This window comes from Budorcas taxicolor, chromosome 3 (assembly GCF_023091745.1).
Source record: "Budorcas taxicolor isolate Tak-1 chromosome 3, Takin1.1, whole genome shotgun sequence".
NCBI classification, from domain to species: domain Eukaryota; kingdom Metazoa; phylum Chordata; class Mammalia; order Artiodactyla; family Bovidae; genus Budorcas; species Budorcas taxicolor.
Window position 1 is genome coordinate 35,313,032 of NC_068912.1, and position 25,546 is coordinate 35,338,577.

Below are 25,546 nucleotides of genomic sequence, written 5' to 3' on the forward strand. Positions count from 1 at the left end.
GTCATATATTTTACTTCTACATAAGTTCCACAATATATTTTGGTTTTGACAGTTAATTATCTTTTAAAGAAAAAGTCCTTAATATTTACATATGCCTATTACTTAGAATATTTTCTAAAAGCTTTATTAATAGCCTTCTGTTTATTAATTCCTAAATCTCATTCATTTAAATAACATGTATTTTATCATGTGTAGTCACATCTCAGTTATCTTTATTTATATATGCTTTATATCTAATATAAAGCATATGTTTTTTAGGTTGAATTTTATTTGTTTACACACCTAGAGCACACTAGATGGTGAGCTGCTATGAGAGCAGATTCAATGTTCTTTACTTTTATATCTTTAACACTTATTAATAACAAATGGAATAAATAACGTCTCAAACCGTTATTTTGAAAAATAAGTGAATTTTATTCTGTGGTCTGTGGAATTTTATAAGAAAACTTTTCAAAACACTGGTGGGCTTGTCATTAGATTATGCCATTGACTTTCAAAGGATATGACTAGGAATTGAGGGTACAAAGCTTCAATGCAACAAATTACAGAACTAGGTTTTTACCTATTCCCTCAACCCTATCTACTGCAATTCTGTACAGCCTCAACTGTAGACGATTTCAGGCTCTTTTTGTGGGAGCCTGTAAGAGAGTATAACGAATGGCAGAAATATGTGATGTTCCCGAAGACAAAGTAAAAAGTTAAATATTTCAGGATGGAGGGCGTGGTCAGCAGTGTCTTAAACAGAACTGCGATTAAGTAAAGCAAGCATTTTAGTGTCCTCTGGATTCTGTGACGAGGAAGTTCAGTGAGGTAGGTGGTGGTGGCTGAGATGAGACTGCAATGGATCCAGGAGACAAGTGGGAGGTGAAGAGGGACAGGTTCTTGGAAACAACCGCAGGTTCCCAGGGAGGGGAAGAGAGAGACAGAGACGAAGGCTGCTAGGGGGAGGACTACCTTCTTTAGCTCTACCTCCGCTGGGTCAGCGGGGTCCCGACTGCCAAGCGATGACCTACGCGGTGGCACTGGGCGCTCTCAGCAGAGATGCAGGTCGAGCAACTCACTGACCCGCTGCCCCAGGTGCATTGAGTTTGTCGGGAAGATCCTCGACGCCGGAGCGCTCTTCAGGTGCCGCCCCGGGAGAGGAACGCCTTCTTCCCTATCGAGGGAGGCGCTCTTCCTCCTTCCGGAGCTCTCCTCGGTTCGCGGTCAACTTAGGCTTGGGAGGTCCCGGCCGCCGCGTTTGGCGCCTCAGCTTCCAACTTCTGGGAGGGCGGACGCTCACGCGGCGTCCCGGCCAGGGCCTCCCCCACGAGGCTCTTCAAGCGACGCCCGAGAGCCACTGGCGCGGACCCTCCCGCCTCAGGGGGCTGAGAATCGCGGTGGCTTGAGTCGGGCGGTTGCCGCAGCCCGGCTGACCGCGCGGACCCTGAGCAGCTGCGGCGTCGAGGAGGCGGCAGGTGGCGTGGCCGCCGGCGGGACGCCCTCCCTGGGGCCAGGAGGAGAGGCGGCCTGCGGTCCCCGCCGCCGCGGGGCAGCGCCGGCTGGACCATGCTGCGCTGGCTGCGGGGCTTCGTGTTGCCCGCGGCGAGCTGCCACACCGACGAGGAAGACAACTTACACTACAAGAACCTTTTCCAATACCTGGACCACAACGGGGACGGGGTGGTGGACATCTTGGAGCTCCAAGAGGGCCTGAAAAACTGGAACCCCTCTTTCGCCCGGGAGAAGGTGAGTGGCCCCGCCTGTCCGGAGAGGTCCTGGGCAGAAGGTAAAGGTGTTAATGGACCAGGATTCTTGGGTTTCCCTAATCAATAAAAATTGATAAGAGGTCAGTCAGGAAATTCAGGCAAGGCTTTATTGGGGCCACTGCTGCAACAGGGGATCCTGAAAACAAGTTTTCCTTACTCGCTCCCAGAGACGGGAGAAAGCTGATTCCTACTATGGGGTTCAGTTCAGTTCAGTTCAGTCGCTCAGTTGTGTCCGACTCTGCGACCCCATGAATCGCAGCACGACAGGCCTCCCTGTCCATCACCAACTCCCAGAGTTCACTCAGACTCACGTCCATCGAGTCGGTGACGCCATCCAGCCATCTCATCCTCTGTCACCCCCATCTCCTCCTGTCCCCAATCCCTCCCAGCATCAGAGTCTTCCAATGAGTCAACTCTTCACATGAGGTGGCCAAAGTACTGGAGTTTCAGCTTTAGCATCATTCCTTCCAAAGAACACCCAGGACTGATCTTCAGAATGGACTGGTTGGATCTCCTTGCAGTCCAAGGGACTCTCAAGAGTCTTCTCCAACACCACAGTTCAAAAGCATCAATTCTTCGGTGCTCAGCTTTCTTCACAGTCCAACTCTCACATCCATACATGACCACAGGAAAAACCATAGCCTTGACTAGACGGACCTTAGTCGGCAAAGTAATGTCTCTGCTTTTGAATATGCTATCTAGGTTGGTCATAACTTTTCTTCTAAGGAGTAAGCATCTTTTAATTTCATGGCTGCAGTCACCATCTGCAGTGATTTTGGAGCCCCCCAAAATAAAGTCTGACACTGTTTCTGCTGTTTCCCCATCTATTTGCCATGAAGTGATGGGACCAGATGCCATGATCTTCATTTTCTGAATGTTGAGCTTTAAGCCAACTTTTTCACTCTCCTCTTTCACTTTCATCAAGAAACTTTTTAGTTCCTCTTCACTTTCTGCCATAAGGGTGGTGTCATCTGCATATCTGAGGTGACTGATATTTCTCCCAGCAATCTTGATTCCAGCTTGTGCTTCTTCCAGCCCAGCATTTCTCATGATGTAGTCTGCATAGAAGTTAAATAAGCAGGGTGACAATATACAGCCTTGACTTACTCCTTTTCCTATTTGGAACCAGTCTGTTGTTCCATGTCCAGTTCTAACTGTTGCTGCCTGACCTGCATATAGGTTTCTCAAGAGGCAGGTCAGGTGGTCTTGGATTCCCATCTCTTTCATAATTTTCCACAGTTTATTGTGATCCAAGCAGTCAAAGGCTTTGGCATAGTCAATAAGGCAGAAATAGATGTTTTTCTGGAACTCTCTTGCTTTTTTGATGATCTAGCGGATGTTGGCAATTTGATCTCTGGTTCCTCTGCCTTTTCTAAAAACAGCTTGAATATCTGGAAGTTCACAGTTCACGTATTGCTGAAGCCTGGCTTGGAGAATTTTGAGCGTTACTCCCTGGTGGCTCAGATGGTAAAACGTCTGCCTACAATGCGGGAGACCTGGGTTCGATTCTTGGGTCGGGAAGACCCCCTGGAGAAGGAAATGGCAATCCACTCCAGCACTCTTGCCTGGAAAATCCCATGGACGGACGAGCCTGATAGGCTATAGTCCATGGGGTCACAAGGAGTTGGACACGACTGAGCGATTTCACTCACTCACTCACTATGTGTGAGATAAGTACAATTGTGCAGTAGTTTGAGCATTCTTTGTCATTGCCTTTCTTTGGGATTGGAATGAAAACTGACCCTTTCCAGTGGACTGTGTGGACCACAATAAACTATGGAAAATTCTGAAAGACATGGGAATACCTGACCACCTGACCTGCCTCTTGAGAAACCTGTATGCAGGTCAGGAAGCAACAGTTTGAACTGATCAACAGACAGGTTCCAAATAAGAAAAGGAGTACATCAAGGCTGTATATTGTCACCCTGCTTATTTGACTTATATGCAGAGTACATCATGAGAAATGCTGGGCTGGAATAAGCACAAACTGAAATCAAGATTGCCGGGAGAAATATCAATCACCTCAGATATGCAGATGACTACTTAGTTATTTTGTACCTCTTCCACAGTAGCAACTGTACAAAATGAAAATATTTTTACTTTGTGTTCACTTCCATAGATCTATCCTCATGCATATTCCCCAGACCTCTGTGTCTCTGATCTTTTAATGTTTTTCTTGCCAGGCTACTGATCATCCAAACAAGCTACTCATCACTGTCCACAAGTCTCTATACATTGTTATTTCTGTCTACTTCTCTTTCTACATAAAGTGAGTGATCAGGTACACAACTTGACATTCTTCTCTCTCTCCCCTTATTGCTGTCTTTCTGGACTGTTCTTGAGTGGTATTATAGTGCACATCAAGCTATTTTCGATTTGCATTCACATACTCAGAAACCCATCCAAGGACCAAGCTCATCCTTTTTCCACCTGTGTTGGCTGGTAATAATGAACTTCCATGTATTTATAGGAATGAGTTTAAGGAGAGGTGATGGTATAACAGTGGTGAAGCGTGGAGATCGGAACCATTCTTTGTTTTGTTTACACTCTGGTTCTGCTTGTGCTTGATCTCAGGTGTTCTCTTCCATTATGGAGATTCGTCCTGGACTCACCAAAACTTATGACTTGGTGAGTCTGATAGAACCCAACTCATGATAGTCAACCATGGCTGTGTGTTCATTTTAATTTAATTTTGTTATTATTTTTTGACATGTATTTTTTTACATTTATATTGATTTTGGCTATGCTAGGTCTTCATTGCTGCATGGGCTTTTCTCTAGTTGCAGCGAGTGGGGGCTACTTTCTAGTTGTGGTGCACAGGCTTCTAGTTGCAGTGGCTCTAGGGCACCTGGGCTCCCGTAGTTGCAGTTCCTGGGCTCTAGAGCACAGGCTGAATAGTTGTGGTGCATGGACTCAGTTGCTCTGTGGCATATGGGCTCCTCCTTCCTGGTCCAGGGATCAAACCTATGTCTCCTGCATTGGCAGGCAAATTCTTCACCACCGAGCCACCAGGGAAGCCCTGGGTAATCATTTGAAGTCCCATATTTAAGGACTCTGTTTCTATCAGGGTCCCGTAGCATGTCAGGAACTGTTACAGTTTTCTCCTGCAGACTCTCCTTTGGGGTCTCACTATAAGCTTCTTATAATATCTTTTCATACTTCTGATACTTTCAATACCATAGAGTCTTGCTGGGTCAGGTAGCCCAAGAGGCAGGGCCACTTGGTCTATAGCTAGGACGTGTTGAAGAGCTCTTGCCCATTATGGTCCCCATAGAATGCTGTTAGCCTTTCCTGGTTCTCAAAAGTGAGTCAGAGCAGTTTTCTCAATTTTGAAATACATTACCTCCAGAACTCAGAAGCTTCAGATGTTGGTTTCCCTCTTAGGGAGGTATGAGATTCAGTCATTTCCCCTTTATTTTGGTGGTGGTGGTGGGACATATCCTGACATACCCCAGACTACTGGTTATGGAAATACTTAATTGATGTGGTAGACCCCTGAATCTTTATTGACTTTATTATTTCTCATTCTCTGGGGGCATATATCTTACCAACTGCTGCTGCTGCTTCTAAGTCGCTTCAGTCGTGTCCGATTCTGTGTGACCCCATAGATGGCAGCCCACCAGGCTCTGCCATCCTTGGGATTTTCCAGGCAAGAGTACTGGAGTGGGTTGCCGTTGCCTTCTCTGATATCTTACCAAAGCTTCCAACATATTGCTACTTCTTGTCTACCAAGTCCATTTAACATGTTTTCATCAATATAGAGGACCAGCATGATGTACTATGAATGTGTAGTTGGACCAGATCCCTTTATGACAGAAGGCGGGAGATTTAAATGTATTTATTGCCCTTCCCACGTGAATGTCAACTGGTTATCTTTCTTGGTAAATGGCAACAGTACATTCATCAGATCAATGGCCATATGCTATGTCCTTGAGGCTGTGTTAATCTGCTCTAGTAAATACCACATCTGGATCTAGAGCTGCAGTTGACTTGTCCGCTACTTGGTTGAGTTTGAAGTCGTGCACTGTCATCTTTCTCCTCAGCTAGCTTTTGTAGGGCTTATACTAGTGAATTAAGTGGTGGGGACCACCGTCCCTGAATTTCTTAGTAAGTCTTTAGGGATAGTACTAATCTCTGCTGTTAGGAAGTGATATTGGTTTTTTTCCAATTTTTAAAATTGTGATAAAAATTCATGTATTATAAAATTTAGCATCTTAAACCACTTTTAAGTCTGCAGTTCAGTGATATTAAATCAGTTCAGTTCACTCAGTTGTGTCCAACTCTTTGTGACCCCATAGACTGCAGCATGCCAGACGTCCCGATCCATCACCAGCTCCTGGAGCTTACTCAAACTCATGTCCATCGAGTTGGTGATGCCATCCAACCATCTCATCCTTTGTTATCTTTCTCCTCCTACTCTCAATCTTTCCCAGCATCAGCATCTTTTCCCATGAGTCAGTTCTTTGCATCAGGTGGCCAAAGTATTGGAGTTTCTGCTTCAGCATCAGTCCTTCCAATGAATATTCAGGACTGATCTCCTTTAGGACAGACTGGTTGGATCTCCTTGCAGTCTAAGGGACTCTCAAGATTCTTCTCCAACACTACCATTCAAAGCATCAATTCTTCGGTGTTCAGCTTTCTTTATAGTCCAATTCTCACATCCATACATGACTACTGGAAAAACCATAGCTGACTAGATGGACCTTTGTTGGCAAAGTAATGTCTCTTTTAAATATGCTGTCTAGGTTGGTCATAGATTTTCTTCCAAGGAGCAAGCGTCTTTTAATTTCATGGCTGCAGTCACCATCTGCAGTGATTTTGGAGTCCCCCCAGCCCCGAAAAAATAAAGTCTCTCACTGTTTCCATTGTTTCCCCATCTATTTGCCATGAAGTGATGGGACCAGATGCCATGATCTCTTTTCTGAATGTTGACTTTTAAGCCAACATTTTCACTCTCATCTTTCACTTTCGTTAAGAGGCTCTTTACTTCTTCTTCACTTTCTGCAATAGAGTGGTGTCATCTGCATATCTGAGGTTATTGATATTTCTCCCAACAGTCTTGATTCTAGCTTATGTTTCATCCAGCCTGGCATTTCACATGATATACTTTGCATATGTTAAATAAACAGGGTGACAATATGCGGCCTTGACGTACTCCTTTCCCAATTTGGAACCAGTCTGTTGTTCTATGTTCAGTTCTAACTGTTGCTTCTTGACCTGCATATAGGTTTCTCAGAAGGCAGGTAAGGTGGGTCTGATATTCCCATCTCTTTAAGAATTTTCCACATTTTGTTGTGATCCCCACAGTCAAAGGCTTTGGCATAGTCAGTGAATCAGAAGTAGATGTTTTTCTGGAACTCTCTTGCTTTTTCAATAATCCAATTGATGTTGGCAATTTGATCTCTGGTTCCTCTGCCTTTTCTAAATCCAGCTTGAACATCTGGAAGCTTGCAGTTCATGTACTGTTCAAGCCTGGTTTGGAGGATTTTGAGCATTACTTTACTAGCGTGTGAGATGAGTGCAATTGTGCGGTAGTTTGAATATTCTTTGTTATTTCCTTTCTTTGAGAATGGAATGAAAATCGACCTTTTACAGTCCTGTGGCCACTGTTGAGTTTTCCAAATTTGCTGGCATATTGAGTGCCTCACTTTCACAGCATCATCTTTTAGGATTTGAAATAGCTCAAGTGGAATTCCATCACATCCACTAACTTTGTTTGTAGTGATACTTTCTAAGGCCCACTTAACTTTGCATTCCAGGATGTTTGGCTCTAGGTGAGTGATCACACTGCTGCAGAAACCAGTAATGAGAAACCAAGCAGCACACTCAGAGAGTTGGAGAACTCAGGTTTATTATGCCTGCGGGCCCAGGGGAGTTAACCCTCCGAGCTTTGAGCCCCAAACGAAGAGGTTACAGAGTTTTTATAGACAGACTATAGTGGGCAACACTAGCTACTAATAGGCTGGTTTAAACTAAGGGATTTCATTAGTGCAGGAACACCAATCAAGACGGGAAGGGGATGCCTGACCTTTACACGGACAGGAAATGTTTAAGCAGGTTTGCAGGGGCTGGGCAATTGCAAAGAGCAGGACAAGGCTGAGTGAGATAAGCGCCAGTTCCTAGTATTGTAAGTCCCCACTTTGTGAGACTACATGACCTACGTGATCCAGACTTTGTAAGGAGCAAGCTGAGTTACACAGGCAGAATGAGCAGGAGGTTATGTAAAATTTACCTTTTCCTCTTCAATACCATCGTGGTTCTCTGGGTCATGAAGATCTTTTTTGTATAGTTCTGTGTATTCTTGCCACCTCTTCTTAATATCTTCTGCTTCTGTTAGGTCCATACCATTTCTGTTCTTTATTGTACCCATCTTTGTATGAAATGTTCCCTTGGTATCTATAATTTTATTGAAGAGATCTCTAGTCTTTCCCATTCCATTGTTTTCCTCTATTAGTTTTCATTGTGTATTGATCACTGAGGAAGGCTTTCTTATCTCTCTTTGCTGTTCTTTGGAACTCTGCATTCAAATGGGTATAAAATACATTTTTATATTCAGTTCAGTTCAGTTGCTCAGTCGTGTCTGACTCTTTGTGACCCCATGAACCATGCACTCCAGGCCTCCCTGTCCACCACCAACTGCTGGAGTTTACCCAAACTCATGTCCATTGAGTCAGTGATGCCATCCAACCATCTCATCCTCTGTCATCCTCATCTCCTGCCCTCAATCTTTCCCAGCATCAGGGTTTTTTCAAATTCAACTTTTCACATCAGGTGGCCAAATATTGGTGTTTAAGCTTCAACATCAGTTCTTTCAATGAACACCCAGGACTGATCTCCTTTAGAATGGACTGGTTGGATCTCCTTGCAGTCCAAGGGACTCTCAAGAGTCTTCTCCAACACCACAGTTCAAAAGCATCCATTCTTTGGCCCTCAGCTTTCTTTATAGTCCAACTCTCACATCCATACATGACCACTGGAAAAACCATAGCCTTGACTAGACAGACCTTTGTGACAAAGTAATGTCTCTGTTTTTTTATATACTCTCTAGGTTGGCCATAAATTTTCTTCCAAGGAGTAAGCGTCTTTTAATTTCATGGCTGCAGTCACCATCTGCAGTGATTTTGGAGCCCCCCAAAATAAAGTCAGACACTGATTCCACTGTTTCCCATCTATTTGCCATGAAGTGATGGGACCAGATGCCATGATCTTCGTTTTCTGAATGTTGAGCTTTAAGCCAACTTTTTCACTCTCCTCTTTCACTTTCATCAAGAGGCTCTTTAGTTCTTCTTCACTTTCTGCCATAAGGGTGGTGTCATCTGCATATCTGAGGTGATTGATATTTCTCCTGGCAATCTTGATTCCAGCCTGTGCTTCCTCCAGCCCAGCGTTTCTCATGATGTGCTCTGCATAGAAGTTAAATAAGCAGGGTGACAATATACAGCCTTGACTTACTCCTTTTCCTATTTGGAACCAGTCTGTTGTTCCATGTCCAGTTCTAACTGCTGCTTCCTGACCTGCATACAGGTTTCTCAAGAGGCAGGTCAGGTGGTCTGGGATTCCCATCTCTTTCAGAATTGTCCACAGTTTATCCACACAGTCAAAGACTTTGGCCTAGTCAATAAGGCAGAAATAGATGTTTTTCTGGAACTCTCTTGCTTTTTTGATGATCCAACAGATGCTGGGAATTTGATCTCTGGTTCCTCTGTCTTTTCTAAATCCAGCTTGAAAATCTGGTAGTTCACGGTTCATGTATTGCTGTAGCCTGGTTTGGAGAATTTTGAGTGTTGCTTTACTAGTGTGTGAGATGAGTACAATTGTATGGTAGTTTGAGCATATTTTGTCATTGCCTTTCTTTGGGATTTTAATGAAAACTGACCTTTTCCAGTCCTTGGCCAGTGCTGAGTTTTCCAAATTTGCTGACATATTGAGTGCAACACTTTCACAGCATCATCTTTTAGGATTTGAAATAGCTCAACTGGAATCCCATCACTTCCACTAGCTTTGTTCATGTTTGTATTTAATTTTTATATTAAATACATTTAATATTTAATTATATTAAATTCATTTAATAATAATATTCATTTGTGCAATTATCACCACTATCCATCTCAGGAACTCTTTCATCTTTAAAATGGAAACTCTATACCCATTAAACAGTAACTCCTCATTCCCTCCTTCTTCCTGGCCTTGACAGTCACCATTCTATTTTTTATGTCTATGATTCTGACGACTCTGTGTCTCTCATGGAAATGGAATCATACAGTGTTTGTCTTTGTGTGACTGACTGACTTCACTTAGCATAGTATCCTCACCATCCATCCATGTATCTTCCCTGGTGGCTCAGCTGGTAAAGAATCTGCCTGCAAAGTGGGAGACCTGGATTTGATTCCTGTGTTGGGAATATCACCTGGAGAAGGGAACGGCTACCCACTCCAGTATTCTGGCCTACAGAATTCCATTCACTGTTTAGTCTGTGGGGTCGCAAAAAATCGGACACAACTGAGTGACTTTCATTTCTCTTCCCTCCCCTCCATGTTGTAGCATATGTTAGAATCTTTCCTTTTTAAGGCTCATTAATATTCCATGGTATGTATATACCCCATTTTTGGTGCTGTATTATTCTCAGCCTTTCATTATTTTTCTCTAGTGCAGTGGTGCTTCCATCAACATCCATCCAATTATATAGTTTTTATAATTAGCCAGTGCATTCTCTTCCCATCCCAGTTAATCGTCTACCACCAGTGATGGTGTTTCATGTGCAGTCAGCTTCCTAAGACCATTTGTGGTACCAGCTGCCATAGGTTGTATTCCATGAGAACTGCCTCTACTACTCAGATTCATTCTTGAGAAGTTTACTGGGAAGTGCTCCTAGGGACAGTACCTGAGAGGGCTGGTGGAAGCAGGACTGGACAGAGGGAGAAGTTGAACTGTGATGGAATTACAACAGAGGCTTCAGACAATTCAAGAGGAACTCTGGATCTTAAGAGTTCCTTGGGAGCCAATGTGAGTCAAATATCTCAAGAAGGGAGTTATTACATAGGCTCAAATTGTCATGTCTTGGGACTTCCCTGGTGGCCCAGTGGTTATGAATCCACCATGCAGTGTGGGGACTGTGGGTTTGATCCCTGATCAGGGAACTAAGATCCTACATGCTGTGGAGCAACTAAGCCTGTGCACTGCAACTAGAGAGTCTGAAAGATCAAAGATCTCTTGCAGCCAAATAAAGCAACAAATAAATATTTAAAAAAAGAGTTGTTCCATCTTGAGGCAGGAAGATCAGGCCTTTGTTACCTGTCCCCTGCCTCCTTCACCCCTTCCCCCATTTATTGAACATGGGTTGCTCCTAGGGAATGACTTTAGGCAAGGTGAATCTTTTCAGCCCAGAGTGACATAAAGGGAGGGACTCAATTGAGAGCTGTCAGTATTAACTGATAGCTACTCTCAGTCATGAGGGGGACTGGTGGGCAGTGCACTATAGAATTTACTACCGTGATAAATTTTGAAAGTAATGCTGATAGGATTCATTGGTTAATTGGATTTGTACTGTGAGGTATAAGAGGAAGTCAAGAATGACTCCAGTATTTTCAGTTTGAAAAAATGAATGGATAATGGTGCTGTTTGCTAAAATCAGGCAGAACTGGAGAGTAGTGAGGTAGGATAAGTGGTTAACAAAGAGTTCTTAGTGTGGACATTGGAGGTTTCTTTTAAACATCCAAGTGGATATATCAAATAGTAGTTTTGTATTTGAGCCTGAATCTCTGAGGAGATGTCAGGGTTAGAGATGTATGTCATCAGCATTATATATGCAAAGCTTTGATATTGGATGAGATCCCCTAGAAGGTGTATATAGAGAAGCGGTCTGAGGACTGAGCACTGGATCACTGCAACATTCTGAGATCAGGAAGAGTCAATGCACAACTCTGGAAAGCAGCACTTAATAAAGTGAGAGGAAATCAGGAGTGTGTGATCTCTTGGGAGCCAATGTGAGTCAAATATCTCAAGGAGGGGGTAATTACATAGGACCGAGAGGTCTGCTAAGAGGTCTTACAAGGTGAAGACTGATTTTAACTAAGGGCTTTGTCAAGATGGAGGAAGTTTGTAACCTCAAGCAATTTCATGTAGGTGTGTTCCTTGTTGTTGGTTGTATCTCTGAGGAATGTGTGAAGACCAGGATGCTATGATAGACATGCTAGACATCAGGAGGGAGGTACAACACAGAGAGCACTCCAAGCTGGGGCTTTGGTCCCTATGTTATATCCTTCTCTGATGAGAAAAGCTGTGGTGGATTACACAGTTTTGTATAATGCTGAATGACCAACAAATGGTCGACACTGAGTTCTGCGGTAACTTCTCATGTAGTTGTAAGAGGATCAGCTTCAATGATCCTCTCAGTTGGTCACTGTCAACTTCCGATGGCAAGCCACTGTATTCCTCATTTTTAAGGCTCTCATCTCCTTTGCAAAACTTCTTGAACCACCACTGCACTGTATGTTCATTAGCAGTTCCTGGGCCAAATGCATTGTTGTTGTTGCAAGTTATCTCTGCTGCCTTATGACTCATTTTGAACTCTTAATAACAAAATTGTTTGAATTTGCTTTTTATCTAATATCATTTCCCTGGTCTAAAATGAACATAAAATATGCACCAGAATCATACAACTGAGCGACCAGCACTTTAACTTTTTCAGTAATAAAATATAGAACAATTATAACAATATACTGTAATAAAAGTTATGAGAATGTGATTGCTAATTATTGTGCTTAGTCACTCAGTCATGTCCAACTTTTTGTGACCCCACAGACTGTAGCCTGCCAGGTTCCTCTGTCCGTGGGGATTCTCCAGGCAAGAATACTGGAGTAGATTTCCATGCTCTCCTCTAGGGGAGCTTCCCAACCCAGGGATCGAACCCAGGTCTCCTGCATTGCAGGTGGATTCTTTACTGTCTGAGCCACCAGGGAAGCCCTGCTAAGAGAGATGCAAATGAAAGCTACAATAAGTTATCACCTCATACCAGTCAGAATGGCCATCATCAGAAAATCTATAAATAATAAATACTGGAAAGAGTGTGGAGAAAAGGGAACCATCCTACATTGTTAACTTGGTAGACCACTATATAAAACAGTACAAAGTTTCCTTAAAAAACTAATGATAGAGTTATGATATGATCCAGCAGCCCCACTCCAGGGCATATATCTGGGAAAGACAAAAACTCTCATTTGAAAAGACATATGCACCTCAGTGTTCATGGACGTACTATTTACAAAAGCTAGAACATGGAAGTAACCTTAGTGTCAATCAACAGATGAATGGATAAAGAGGATATGGTACATATATAATGGAGTATTACCCAAACATAAAAGAATGAAATGTGCCATTTGCAACAACAATGATGGACTATGGGCTTCCCCAGTGGCTCAATGGTAAAGAATCCGCCTGCAGTGCAGGAAAAGCAGAAGATGCGGATTTGATCCCTGGGTTGGAAAGATCCCCTGGAGGAGGAAATAGCAACCCACTCCAGTATTCTTGCCTGGGAAATCCCATGGACAGAGGAGCCTGGCGGGCTACGTCCACGAGGTCACTAAAGAGTCGGACACAACTGAGCAACTGAGCGCAGCACAGATGGACCTAGAGATTATCATACTAAGTGAAGTAAGTCAAGGCAGAGAAGAAACAAATATTATGTGGTATCACTTACATATGGAATCTAAAAATAATAATACAGGTGCACTTATTTGGAAAACAGAAGCAGACTCACAGACAGAAAACAAACTTATGGCTACCAAAGGGGAAAATTTGGGGGGGTGGGGTGGATAGATTAGGAGTATGGGATTAATAGTTACATACCATTATATATAAAACAGATAAACAGGATTTATTTATTTATTTAGCACAGGATCTGTATTTAATATCCTGTAATACCTGTAATGGAAAAGTATCTAAAGCTACATACATGGAACTAACACAATATTGTAAATTGAGTATAGTTAAATAATTTCAAATAAAGTTATAAATATGGTCTTTCAGAATATTGTACTATACAATTTAATGCTTTTTCTGTCTTAACTAAGCACTTACCACATACTATGGCCATAACTTTTGTGGTTTGAGGTGTGATAGCAAAACTGGTGTGAATTTCTTTTCCCTTCTTCACAATTTTACTGATAGAAAATTCATTCATACCGTAGATCTTGGCAACCTCAGTATACGATTTTTTTTCTTTCCTTATTAGTCAAGAACTTTCCCCTTTTTACTTAAAGGAAGCATTTTATGGCTTCTCTTGGACATATCCAAATTTTCAGCATTACCACTCTTGTGTTTTGGGGCCATTACTAAGTAAAATAAGTGTTATTTGAACACGAGAACTGTGATACTATGAAAGGCGATGTGATAATCTAGGTTGATGGCTAGTAAGTGAATAAAGAGTGGGATATCTGGGCAAAGGGATAATTCACATTCTGGGCAGGATGGAACCTGATGGAGTGAGATTTCATCACACTCCTCAGAATGGTGCTCAATCTAAACCTTATTATTTCTGGAATTTTTCACTTAATATTTTCAGACTATGGTTGACCATGGGTAACAAAGTTGAAAAATATCAACAACCTCAGATATGTAGATGATGCCACTCTAATGGCAGAAAGTGAAGAGGAACTAAAAACCTTCTTGATGAAGGTGAAAGAGGAGAGTGAAAAAGCCAGCTTGAAACTTAACATTGAAAAAGATAAGCTCATGGCACCCGGTACCATCTCTTCATGGCAAATAGAAGGGAAAAAAGTAGAAACAGTAACAGATTTTATTTTCTTGGGCTCCAAAATCCCTGTGGATGGTGACTGCAGCCATGAAATCAAAACATACTTGCTCCTTGGAAGGAAAGCTATGACAAAAGCAGAGAAATCACTTTGCTGACAAAGGTGCATATAGTCAAAGCTATGGTTTTTCCAGTAATCATGTACAGATATGACAGTTGAACCATAAAGAAGACTGAACACTGAAGAACTGATGTTTTCAAGTTGTGGTCTGGACAAGACTGTTGAGAGTCCCTTAGACTGCAAGGAGACTAAACCAGTCTATCCTAAAGGAAATCAACCCTGAATATTCATTGGAAGAACAGATGCTGAAGCCTCAAATACTTTGGCCACCTGGTGCAAAGAACCAACTCATTGGAAAAGACCCTGATGCTAGGGAAGATTGAAGACAAAAGGAGACGGCAGCAGCAGAGGATAAGGTGGTCCAGTAGCATCACTGACACAATGGACATGAATTTGAGCAAACTCCAGGAGATAGTGGAGGACAGAGGAGCCTGGCGTGCTGCAGTCCATGGGACTGCAGAGTGGGACATAACTGAACAACAACAACTGAAAGTGCAGAAGATGGGGGAAGGGGTTGCTACTATTCTTGGATTTTTTTAACGTTGGGAAGTATTGAGACATATTGGCTCCAAACAGATATTCTCCATGATGTAACCAGAAGGGTTGAAAGATAATTAAACATGAATAATTTTCTCACTGTGATTTAATGTTAATATTGTTTCCATGTTAGCCCCATAAATCATCCCACTTACTGGGGAATACTACCTACAGAATTAATTTGGAATCCATTTTGTGACATGTAAGTTCTCATAATCTCTCCCCTGCCCACCTTATCTCCTACTTTTCTCCCTTGCATTTTGTCTGTAACAAATTAGAACTATTTAGGGTTGTTAGAATGATTAAATGAGATTGTATATATAAAGTACTTAAAAGGAAGTGCTCAATAAATATTAGCTGTTATCATTATCATTATTACTGTATTTTTTCTAACAAATATATATTCTGCCTGCTTACAAATACTGTCACATATTCTTGAAATGCCCTGTCCCATTGGTCTGCCCAGCTAATGCCAGTTATTCTTTGTAGTTCTCAGTTCAAGTCCTCTCCCTCTGTGAAGACTCTCCTGAATCCTCCCACACTTCTCTACCTTGAATACATTCCCATCACATCACCTAACAAATTCTCTTTTATTATGTGAATGGTCTCTACTACTCTGTAATTTCCTTCAGGGCAGCTTCTTGTCTTTTAATCCCTACCACATAGTGCATTGCCCAGTTCACAGTATTAATTCAACAAATATAGATTAAGGACCTTGGTATGCCATACCTGTGGTAGGCATTTATGGTACAAAGATGAATAATATATTATCTATACCTTTGAGATAGGAAACTTCTAGAAATATATATGATAATGCATTTAAAAATTATTAGTTTTTTGTTCAAAAAAGCAGAACACCTTAGTGAGGTTTGAACATACACTCTTCATAAAGCTACATCTCAAATCATTATCTGTGGGTCATATTGGAATTTCACATATTTTATCCCATTGCATTTAATGGAATGTGAGGTCTCTGATTACAAAGATTATATACCTTACTTACTATCTTTATTCCCTCAAGGTATATGGCATTCATTTTTTACCTTAGGTAAACACTTGCATGTAAGACTCATAATTATTTGAAATAAGTTTTGACTTCAGTATTGAACAAATTTAAAAAATCACCGAATGTATTTAAATTTGTAGCTGTGACTGAAAAACTAGGACAATGGATGTGGGTAGAAATCATAATTAGTATGAGTGAAATGTGCCAATGTTAACGTGGTATAGTAGCTTACTTGCTATATATCTCTGTAATGAGTTTCTTCTTTCTTATAGGATATTTATAAAACTGTAGATACCAATGCTGATTCCGGATTGAACTTTGAAGATTTTATGCGCTACCTTAAAGACCACGAGAGAAAAATGACGCTGGCATTTAATAGTCTGGACAAAAATAATGATGGTGTGTGTGTGTGTGTGTGTTTTATCCAGTTAGATTAACATGAATGATGACTGTGAATACTAAAGGATGTTTTTACTAGATTTTAACTTACTCCCACTATCAAATACTCAATTATATCTATTACGTGTCTTGTGGTAATTTTTTAATTTCTAAGAGTAATATGTGAATGATATTTATTAGTATTAAAATTTCTGTGGGGTTAGTCATAATTTAAATAAAATTGTTTTTTGTCTTCTAAATTTAAAACTTCTTGGCTTAATAAGTAGACCTCTTCACTTTTTTTGCAATATATGAGCTAAAAGTCGGAGAAGACAATGGCACCCCACTCCAGTACTCTTGCCTGGAAAATCCCATGGACGGAGGAGCCTGGCAGGCTCCAGTCCACGGGGTCGCTAAGAGAAGGGCATGACTGAGCGACTTCACTTTCACTTTCACTTTTCACTTTAATGCATTGGAGAAGGAAATGGCAACCCACTCCAGTGTTCTTGCCTGGAGAATCCCAGGGACAGAGGAGCCTAGTGGGCTGCCATCTATGGGGTTGCACAGAGTCTGACATGACTGAAGCGACTTGGCAGCAGCAGCAGAGTTAAAAGTATCATGGTGATTAAACTCATTATATTTGTTGTTTTCTAGCTGATTTTGAAAATATTTCAGTTGTAGGAAAGTTAGTTAACACAGATAGATAACAGAAAGACCTTGCTGTCTAGAGATATTAACATTTTAATATATTTTTATATTTCCTTTTAGACTTTTTGTTTCTGTCTCTTTCTTGGTCTTTTTCTCTTTAAGTGAAGTTGTGGTCACACTGTATGTATAGTTTGATGTCCTAGTTTTTTCTTTTAATGTCAGTGTAAGCATTTCACTTCATTTAATGTTCTTTGCAAGCATAATTTTTTAATAACTTTGAAATATTCAGTTGGTGAGTAGATGTATCTAATCAATCCCATATTGTTAGACATTTAGAATGTTTCCAGTCTTTTATACATACAATCAATATCCATGCTGATTTGCAGAGGAAAGGAATATTCTTACTTTGTTGCAAATCCTTAAATCAAAGAGACTAAATGTAAAAGTAGAATACCATTTCTGCATTCACATATGGCTAATTCATCACAGGTAATTAGAAATTAATTATACTTTATGAAACATACATATTAATTTTAAAATTTTGTGAAGTTGAATTTTTTAATTGAAAAATTCTAAGTATACCAGAAAAGACATTTTAAGGATTTCACTGATGAATTTTTTGTAAGACAAAGTGTAACCTGAATGTCACAAGGTTTAGTGACCTATAAGCACAGAAATGGTTGTATTTTCCTTAATATCCAAACCATAGGTTTCAAGCTTCCATTTACCTTCCAGGAGGCCTTTGTGGGCCCTCCTACTTAAATAGTATCCAGAAGCTTTAGAAGTACTACTGATTCATATCTGTGAATTAAACCTGGTCATCATTTGCTGTTGATCTAAGACTGATAGTTCTATTCTTGTGCTCTTCTGGAATTTCACTCCATTATTGATGGTTACCACCATGATCATCATTTGTAAGCTGAAAATACACTGTATCACAATCAGTGAAAGTAGAAAACCCCTAGTAAAAAAATATATTACTATTGTCTCTGAAAATCAGTGCTTATAGCTCTTGGTAATAATAGAAAATACTCTTTTTGAGGCTAGATGGCCATCCAAAGTAATGTAATGATTAGCAATATAGATCTTTTAATTTCTGCCTTGACTGGTCAAGCTGGAACATCACAGGCAAGTCCTGAAGTGGCGCCATTCTGGAAGAGCTCTTGTCTGAATTCCTACTGGCTTCTTTTGTTTTTAGCATCTGAGCCATGGCAGTAGGTGTGAAGTGCCCACCTGCGCTGCAGAGTGCAGTCCCTGCAGAGGCACTGTTCTGGTTGAGGCGCTTGCTTTGTGTCATCATTGCTCCCTCCTCAGTGACCACACTTCTGTAAAGCTCAGCCAGTTTACCCTGGTCATGATGCTTTTTGTGGGTATGAAAGGGAATACCTCCTCTATTACAGATTGAATTGTTGTTGTTTAGTCACTAATTTGTATTTGACTCTTTGTGACCCCATGGACTGTAGCCCCCCAGATTCCTCTGTCCATAGGTTTTCCTAGGCAAGAATGCTGTAGTAAGTTGCCATTTCCTTCTCCAAGGAGTGAATTGTGTACCCCTAAAAGATAAGTTGAAGTCCTAGCCCCCAGATCTCAGACTGTGATCTTATTTGGAAATAGGTCTTTATAGAAGTAACCAAGAAAAATGAGGTCATTAGGGTATGCTCAATACCCTCTGTCCATGGAATTCTCCAGGCAAGAATACTGGAGTGGGTAGCCATGTGCTTCTCCAGGGGATCTTCCCAACACAGGGATCAAACCCGGATCTCCTGCATTGCAGGCAGATTCTTTACTGTCTGAGCCACCAGGGAAGCCCAAGAATACTGGAGTGGGTAGCTTATCCCTTCTCCAGGGGATCTTCCCAACCCAGGGATCAAACCCGGGTCTCCTGCATTACAGGCAGATTTACTGTCTGAGCCACCAGGGAAGCCCAATAGGACAGGTGTCACATAAAGGGGAAATTTGGATACAGGGACAGACATGCACAGAGGGAGATAATATAAGTAGCCATTTGACAATGGAGTCAGGCTTGGAGTGATGTGTCTGTAAGCCAAGGGGTACCTGAGGCTACCTGACACTAGGAGAGAAATACAGAACAGATCCTTCCATAGCATCTTCCAAAGGAGCATGGCCCTGCCAATGCCTTGGTTTTACAGACTTTTGGCCTTCATCATCTTTTGGCCATATTTTTGCCAATATTTTGGCCAATAATCACTTTTGGCTTAAATTCCTGTTTAAGCTACCCAGATTGTGGTCCTTTGTTATAACTACCCTAGGAAACAAATACACTCCTCCCTCTTATTTGCTTAATCAGAAATTGTCCAATGCCAGAATATTTTGGGCCTCAAAGTACAGCTTTTTAAATTCGTACGAACATGCTGCTACTTTCTTCCAGAGTGTTTCCAGACTGGCTGGGTTAAGGTAATTTCTGATACCTGTTGTGCATCATTGACTGTTGAGCCAATCTTCCCCCTACAAATCCTATTATTGGATCTGGCTCTGTACATCATATCTTTTCCCTTCTTGTCCTTCCTGACAACATTGTTGAGACTCTCCCAGTTCATCACATATTAATGTGTATAGAACACTAATAGTAGGATTCAATTTTTACCACTGCATTTTCTGTGTCCCAGGAGGGTTTCCAGGCCTTATGCCAATCAATGGAGGCAAGAGGATGCTTGTGAGCTGGTGTACTATACTATCAAATTCACTAGCTGGAAGTATTCAAGGCCCAATGTCAACTGATCTGCTTAACTTCTCTCAAGAAGTTTCTTGAGTCCCTACTTCTACTGAGCCAGAATGTCCTTGGAGTGTGGTCATAAATATGTGAAATGAAGTAATTAAATTATTAGATATAATTTCATCATTAAGATTCTTTTTTGGAAGGAGTTTTTTTTAGATTGGGAAAATGGTGGGAAAGAAACTAGAATTTTTTGTACTTTACCATCTGCCATGCCTGTTTTAGCTACTTTATCTTCTATATCTTATTTTTGTCTCATGCAGTCCTCATGGCAGCTACCTTTTACGTATGAGAACAGTAATGCTAAGTAATACATTTGGTATTTCAGTGAACCTCATCTAGCAGGGTTTATGCCTTTGTGTAACCCTGAGCCACATTGACCTGGGCTCGGCCATTTGACTTGCTTCAGCCATTAGGACCATTATTGTTGTTTAGTCGCTGAGTCATGTCCCACTCTTTGCAACCCCATGGACTGCACCGTGACGGGCTTCCCTCACTTTCACTATCTCCTGGAGTTTGCTCAAATTCATGTCTATTGAGAGGGTGATGCCATTCAACCATCCCATCCTCTGTCGTCCCCTTCTCCTCCTGCCCTCAATCTTTCCCAGCATCAGGATCTTCTCCAGTGAGTTGGCTCTTTGCTTCAGATGGCCAAAGTATTGGAGCTTCAGCTTCAACATCAGTCCTTCCAGTGAATATTCAGGACTGATTTCCTTTATTATTATTGTTTTGTTTGTTTGTTTTTGCAAGGTGCTTTTATTGATGCTATCAGTTCAGTTCAGTTCAGTCACTCAGTCATGTCCGACTCTTTGCGACCCCATGAATTGCAGCACGCCAGGCGTCCCTGTCCATCACCAACTCCCGGAGTTCACTCAGATTCACGTCCATCGAGTCAGTGATGCCATCCAGCCATCTCATCCTCAGCCGTCCCCTTCTCCTCCTGCCCCCAATCCCTCCCAGCATCAGAGTCTTTTCCAATGAGTCAACTGTTCGCATGAGGTGGCCAAAGTACTGGAGTTTCAGCTTTAGCATCATTCCTTCCAAAGAAATCCCAGGGTTGATCTCAGTGCCATGAAACTGTCTGGTCATATCTGATTTCCTTTAGAATGGACTGGTTGCATCTCCTTGCTGTCCTAGGGACTCTCAAGAGTCTTCTCCAACACTACAGTTCAAAAGCATCAATTCTTCAGTGCTCGGCTTTCTTAGTGGCCCAACTCTCACATCCATACATGACTACTGGAAGCTATGACTAGATGGACCTTGTTGGCAAAGTGATCTCAGTTTTTTAATACACTATCTAGGTTTGTCATAGCTTTTCTTCCAGGGAGCAAGTGTCTTTTAATTTCATGGCTGCAGTTACCATTTGCAGTGATTTTGAAGCCCAAGAAAATAAAGTCTGCCAGTTTCCATTTTTCCCCATCTTTTTGTCTTGAAGTGATGGGACCAGATGCCATGATCTTAGTTTTCTGAATGTTGAGTTTTAAGCCAGCTTTTTCACTTTTCTCTTTCACCTTCATCACCTTCACCTTCCTATTCACTTTCTGCCATTAGGGTGGCCCATTTCATTTCCAACTGTTCTACATTTCCGTCTGATGTAAAAGACATGTGAGTGAAGCCATCTTGGATTTTCAGCTATGGTCAAACGTCTAGATGACTGAATTCACATGAGTGAACCTGGCATAACCAACAGAAGAACCAATGTGTTGAACCAAACTCTGATTGCATACTATTATCAAATACATTCTTATTAAACCAGTAAAATTTGAGATGGCTTGTTAACTTGGCAAAATAATCTCTAGTATAGAAGTGGAATATTTTGCATTTCCCCCTGGAATTACAGGACTGGAATAGTCACAGTCTTCCTCTCCATACAACTAACTACTGTTACTCTAGCAAATCCATTTCAAGCCCATCTTTCTCAGTGAAAACTCGGTGTATATAATTAAAGACAACATTGAATCTCCCATTCAGTCCATAGGTATTGATTATATTCTGAATTACATTACCTAATTTTTCTCTACATCATAGCTTGAAATTTTAACTTCTTTTGCATAAGGATTAATTACTTAATGTAATTTTAGGTCAATGAAACGAAGAGTTTTTGAGCAGTATATGTGAGCTAGTGCACTAGGAACTGTGTTAACAAAGATTTTCAGAAGCAGACAGTGTTGGGTGAAATAAGAATGAATAGCCATACACAAGCTAGACTATGATAATTGCTATACGAGTGATAGAGGGAGACTTTAATTGTGCTCAGGAACAATTTAGTTTTCTTCTGGGTCAATATATAAACAGAGTTCAAAAGAAAGGAGTTTTTTAAAGAAATTATTTTTTTATTTAATGTATAAAAATTGGAAGATTTTATATAAAAATTCAGCTTTCCCAGTTTTCTTTAAAATGAAACATATGACCCACTTTACAACATGGTAAAAATCAGTGGGGTTTAGTAGCATTTATTCCATTTGTACAGATATCTGCTCCCCATAGACCATAGTGTTTGCCACCCCTAATGTGAAGGTCAATACATGGTACCACTCATCTCTGCTCTTCCACTGTATTTTTTTGTTTGTTTGTTTAAGTATAGTTGATTTACCATGTTGTATTAGTTTCAGGTATACAACAAATTGATTTACTTATACATATTCTTTATATATATATATATATATATATATATATATATATATATATATAGTTGTATATTATTCTTTTTCAGATTCTTTTCCATTATAGGTAATTTCAAGATATTATATAGTTCTGTGCATGTAGGACCTTGTTGTTTATGTCCTCTACGCAGTTAGCGTGTATATGTTAATCTCAGCCTTCTAATTTATTTCTACCCTACCCTTTTCCTTTGGGATAACCATAAATTTATTTTTTATGTCTGTGAGTCTATTTCAGTTTTGTAAATAAGCTCATTTGAATCGTTTTTTTTAGCTTCCACATATAAGTGATATCATGTGATATTTGTCTTTGTCTGACTTACTTCACTTAGTATGATGATAATCTCTAGGTCTATCTGTGTTGCTGCAAATGGCAGCAACAAAATTTAATTTTTTCTTATGACTAACATTCTGTTGTATATATGGAATATTCTTTATCCATCCATCAATGGACTTTTAGGTTGCTTCCATATCTTGGCTATTGGTAAAGTAATGGTGGTAAATAATGCTGCTGTGAACATTGGGGTACATATATCTTTTCGAATTAGAGTTCTCATCTTTTCTGGATATATGCCCAGGAGTGGGATTGGTGGGGATCATGTGTAACTCTACTTAATTTTTTAAGGAACCGCCATACTGTTTTCCATAGTGGTTGTACAAACTGACATTCCCATCAATAGTTTAGGAGGGTTCCCTTTTCTCCACACCTTCTTCAGCATTTTTTATTGTAGATTTTAAATGATGGCCATTCTGACTGGTGTGAGGTGATACTTCTCTGTAATTTTGCTTTTCTTTAATAATTAGTGTTGTTGAGCATCTTTTCACATACTTTCTGGCCACCTATATGTCTTCTTTAGAGAAGTGTCAGTTTGTGTCTTCTGCTTATTGTTAATATTTTTTAGAAATATTGAGATGTATGAGCTGTTTGTAGTTTTTAAATATTAATCCCTGTTGGTTGCATCATTTGCAAATATTTCCTCCTAGTCCATAGGTGGTCTTTTCATTTATTTTGTGATTTCTTTGGCTGTGCAAAACTTTTAAGTTTAATTAGGTCTTATTTATTTATTTTTGCTTTTGCTTCCATTACTCTAGGAGACAGATCCAAAAAACTATTGCTGTGATTTTTGTCAAAGAGTGTTCTGCTTACTGTTTCCTCTAGGAGTTTTATAGCCTTACATTTAGATGTTTAATCTATTTTGAGTTTGTTTTTGTGTATGGTATTAAAAATGTTCTAATTTCATTCTTTTAAATGTATCTATCCAGTTTTCCCAGCACTACTATTGAAGAGACCCCATTGTATATTCTTGTATTCTCCACTGTATATCCTCCTTTTTTTGTAGATTAATTGACCATAAGTACATGACTTTATGTCTTCCCTGGTGGCTCAGATGGTAAAGCATCTGCCTGCAATGCGGGAGACCTGGGTTCGATCCCTGGGTTGGGAAGATCTCCTGGAGAAGGAAATGGCAACCCACTCCAGTACTCTTGCCTGGAGAATCCCATGGATGGAGGAGCCTAGTAGTCTACAGTCCATGGGGTCGCAAAGAGTCGGACACAACTGAGCGACTTCACTTTCACTTTCACTTTCTTTCACATGACTTTATACCTGGGCTTTCTGTCCTGAAGAAAGGTTTGTTTTTTGTTTGTTTGTTTTTTTTTTTGCAGAGAGAACAAAGGCAGAAATTGTCAGACATGGCTTGTTAAAATGCCATTTCAAATTTGGCCCTAAATTACTATTTTCTGGGGAAAATTTCATTGATATATAACATATATAGCAAAGTGCATACATTGTAAGTAAAAGCTTCATGAATTTTTCCAAGGCAAATATACAACATGAAAACAACATACAGATAAAGAAGCAGAATATTAGTAGCATCTCAGAAAGATCCAATTTGTATCCTCTCTAAATCACCACCACTCTCCAAAGTACCTGCTATCCTGCTTTCTACTTCTGTGTGTAAGTTCCCAATCTATCTTTGTTAAACGAATAAGTTTACCATGTTTATACTTTACCTTTTGTTGAAATGCTTTGTTTCTTTGGTGGTCTCTTGCTTATCCTTTTATAGTACTTCATTTGTGACTCTTGTTTTCATTCCTTTATCTTTCCACCGTACATTATTCATAGCTCTTCTATGACATACAGTAACACAGAGTGATATATTTTTAAAGTAATTAGTGCATGCATACAAACTGGTAAACTCCTTGGGGTGGTTGGCTCATTAATCTTTGACTACTTTCACATTTAGCATAGTGATTTGAGTAGTAAACTTTAAAAAAAGTTAAAAAAATTATTGTATAGTGTTTGAAAATTATAATGGGATATAATGGAATATAATGGCATAAGACAGAGGATTCAGCTTCATCATTTGAAAAAGACTTCCTAGGCAGGCCAGGAAATTCCACCCTCTATAAATTCCACCAGTAAATTCCATACTAGGGGCCTCAGAGTCATTGTAAAGAATCTGAGTTTCTATGTATGAATATTGGGCTTTGTTTATAGGCTACATAAATAATATATCTCATATATATGTATACTGTTTTTACTTATGCATATTTTAAATGCATGCATATGCAGCTATGGTTAGTAAAGTATAATATAAAGTTATGACTGAATTTATGTTAGTTTTTTGACATTATATAGTTTTCATCTAGATGACACTAAAGTTGATTTTTTAAATATTTTTTTCCTTATTTGGTATCCTCAACTATTTGTTTCCATGGGAAGAATTAAAAGATTTTTTTCTCATTTGAGGAGTGACATGATTATATATGTGGTTTAGGCCTTGCAGACAGTATGGAATACTTAATTTTTCTTTCAGAACATCTAGCAGTGTGAGATTGAAATGTGTGATAGGCTTGTATTAAATATATTAGTAGTTTTGAGTTATTTAACATTGGATATGCTTGTGTTAAAAAGAGTTTCATGTTCCATCTTATTTTAAGTAGGCTATTTCTTTTAAAACTTA

The 25,546-nt window shown here is 40.2% G+C and overlaps 1 protein-coding gene across 1 annotated transcript in view; it reads left to right on the forward strand.

Annotated features, from left to right (window-relative positions):
* Positions 1 to 1,548: 1,548 nt before the first annotated feature.
* The window catches only part of LOC128045027 (calcium-binding mitochondrial carrier protein SCaMC-1-like), an 80,414-nt gene continuing 56,416 nt past the window's right edge, over positions 1,549 to 25,546 (forward strand). Inside the window, exons 1-2 of the mRNA XM_052637487.1 lie at positions 1,549 to 1,728; positions 16,433 to 16,559. Coding sequence (XP_052493447.1) covers positions 1,549 to 1,728; positions 16,433 to 16,559 — 307 coding nt within the window. The remainder of the gene's footprint in view (positions 1,729 to 16,432; positions 16,560 to 25,546) is intronic.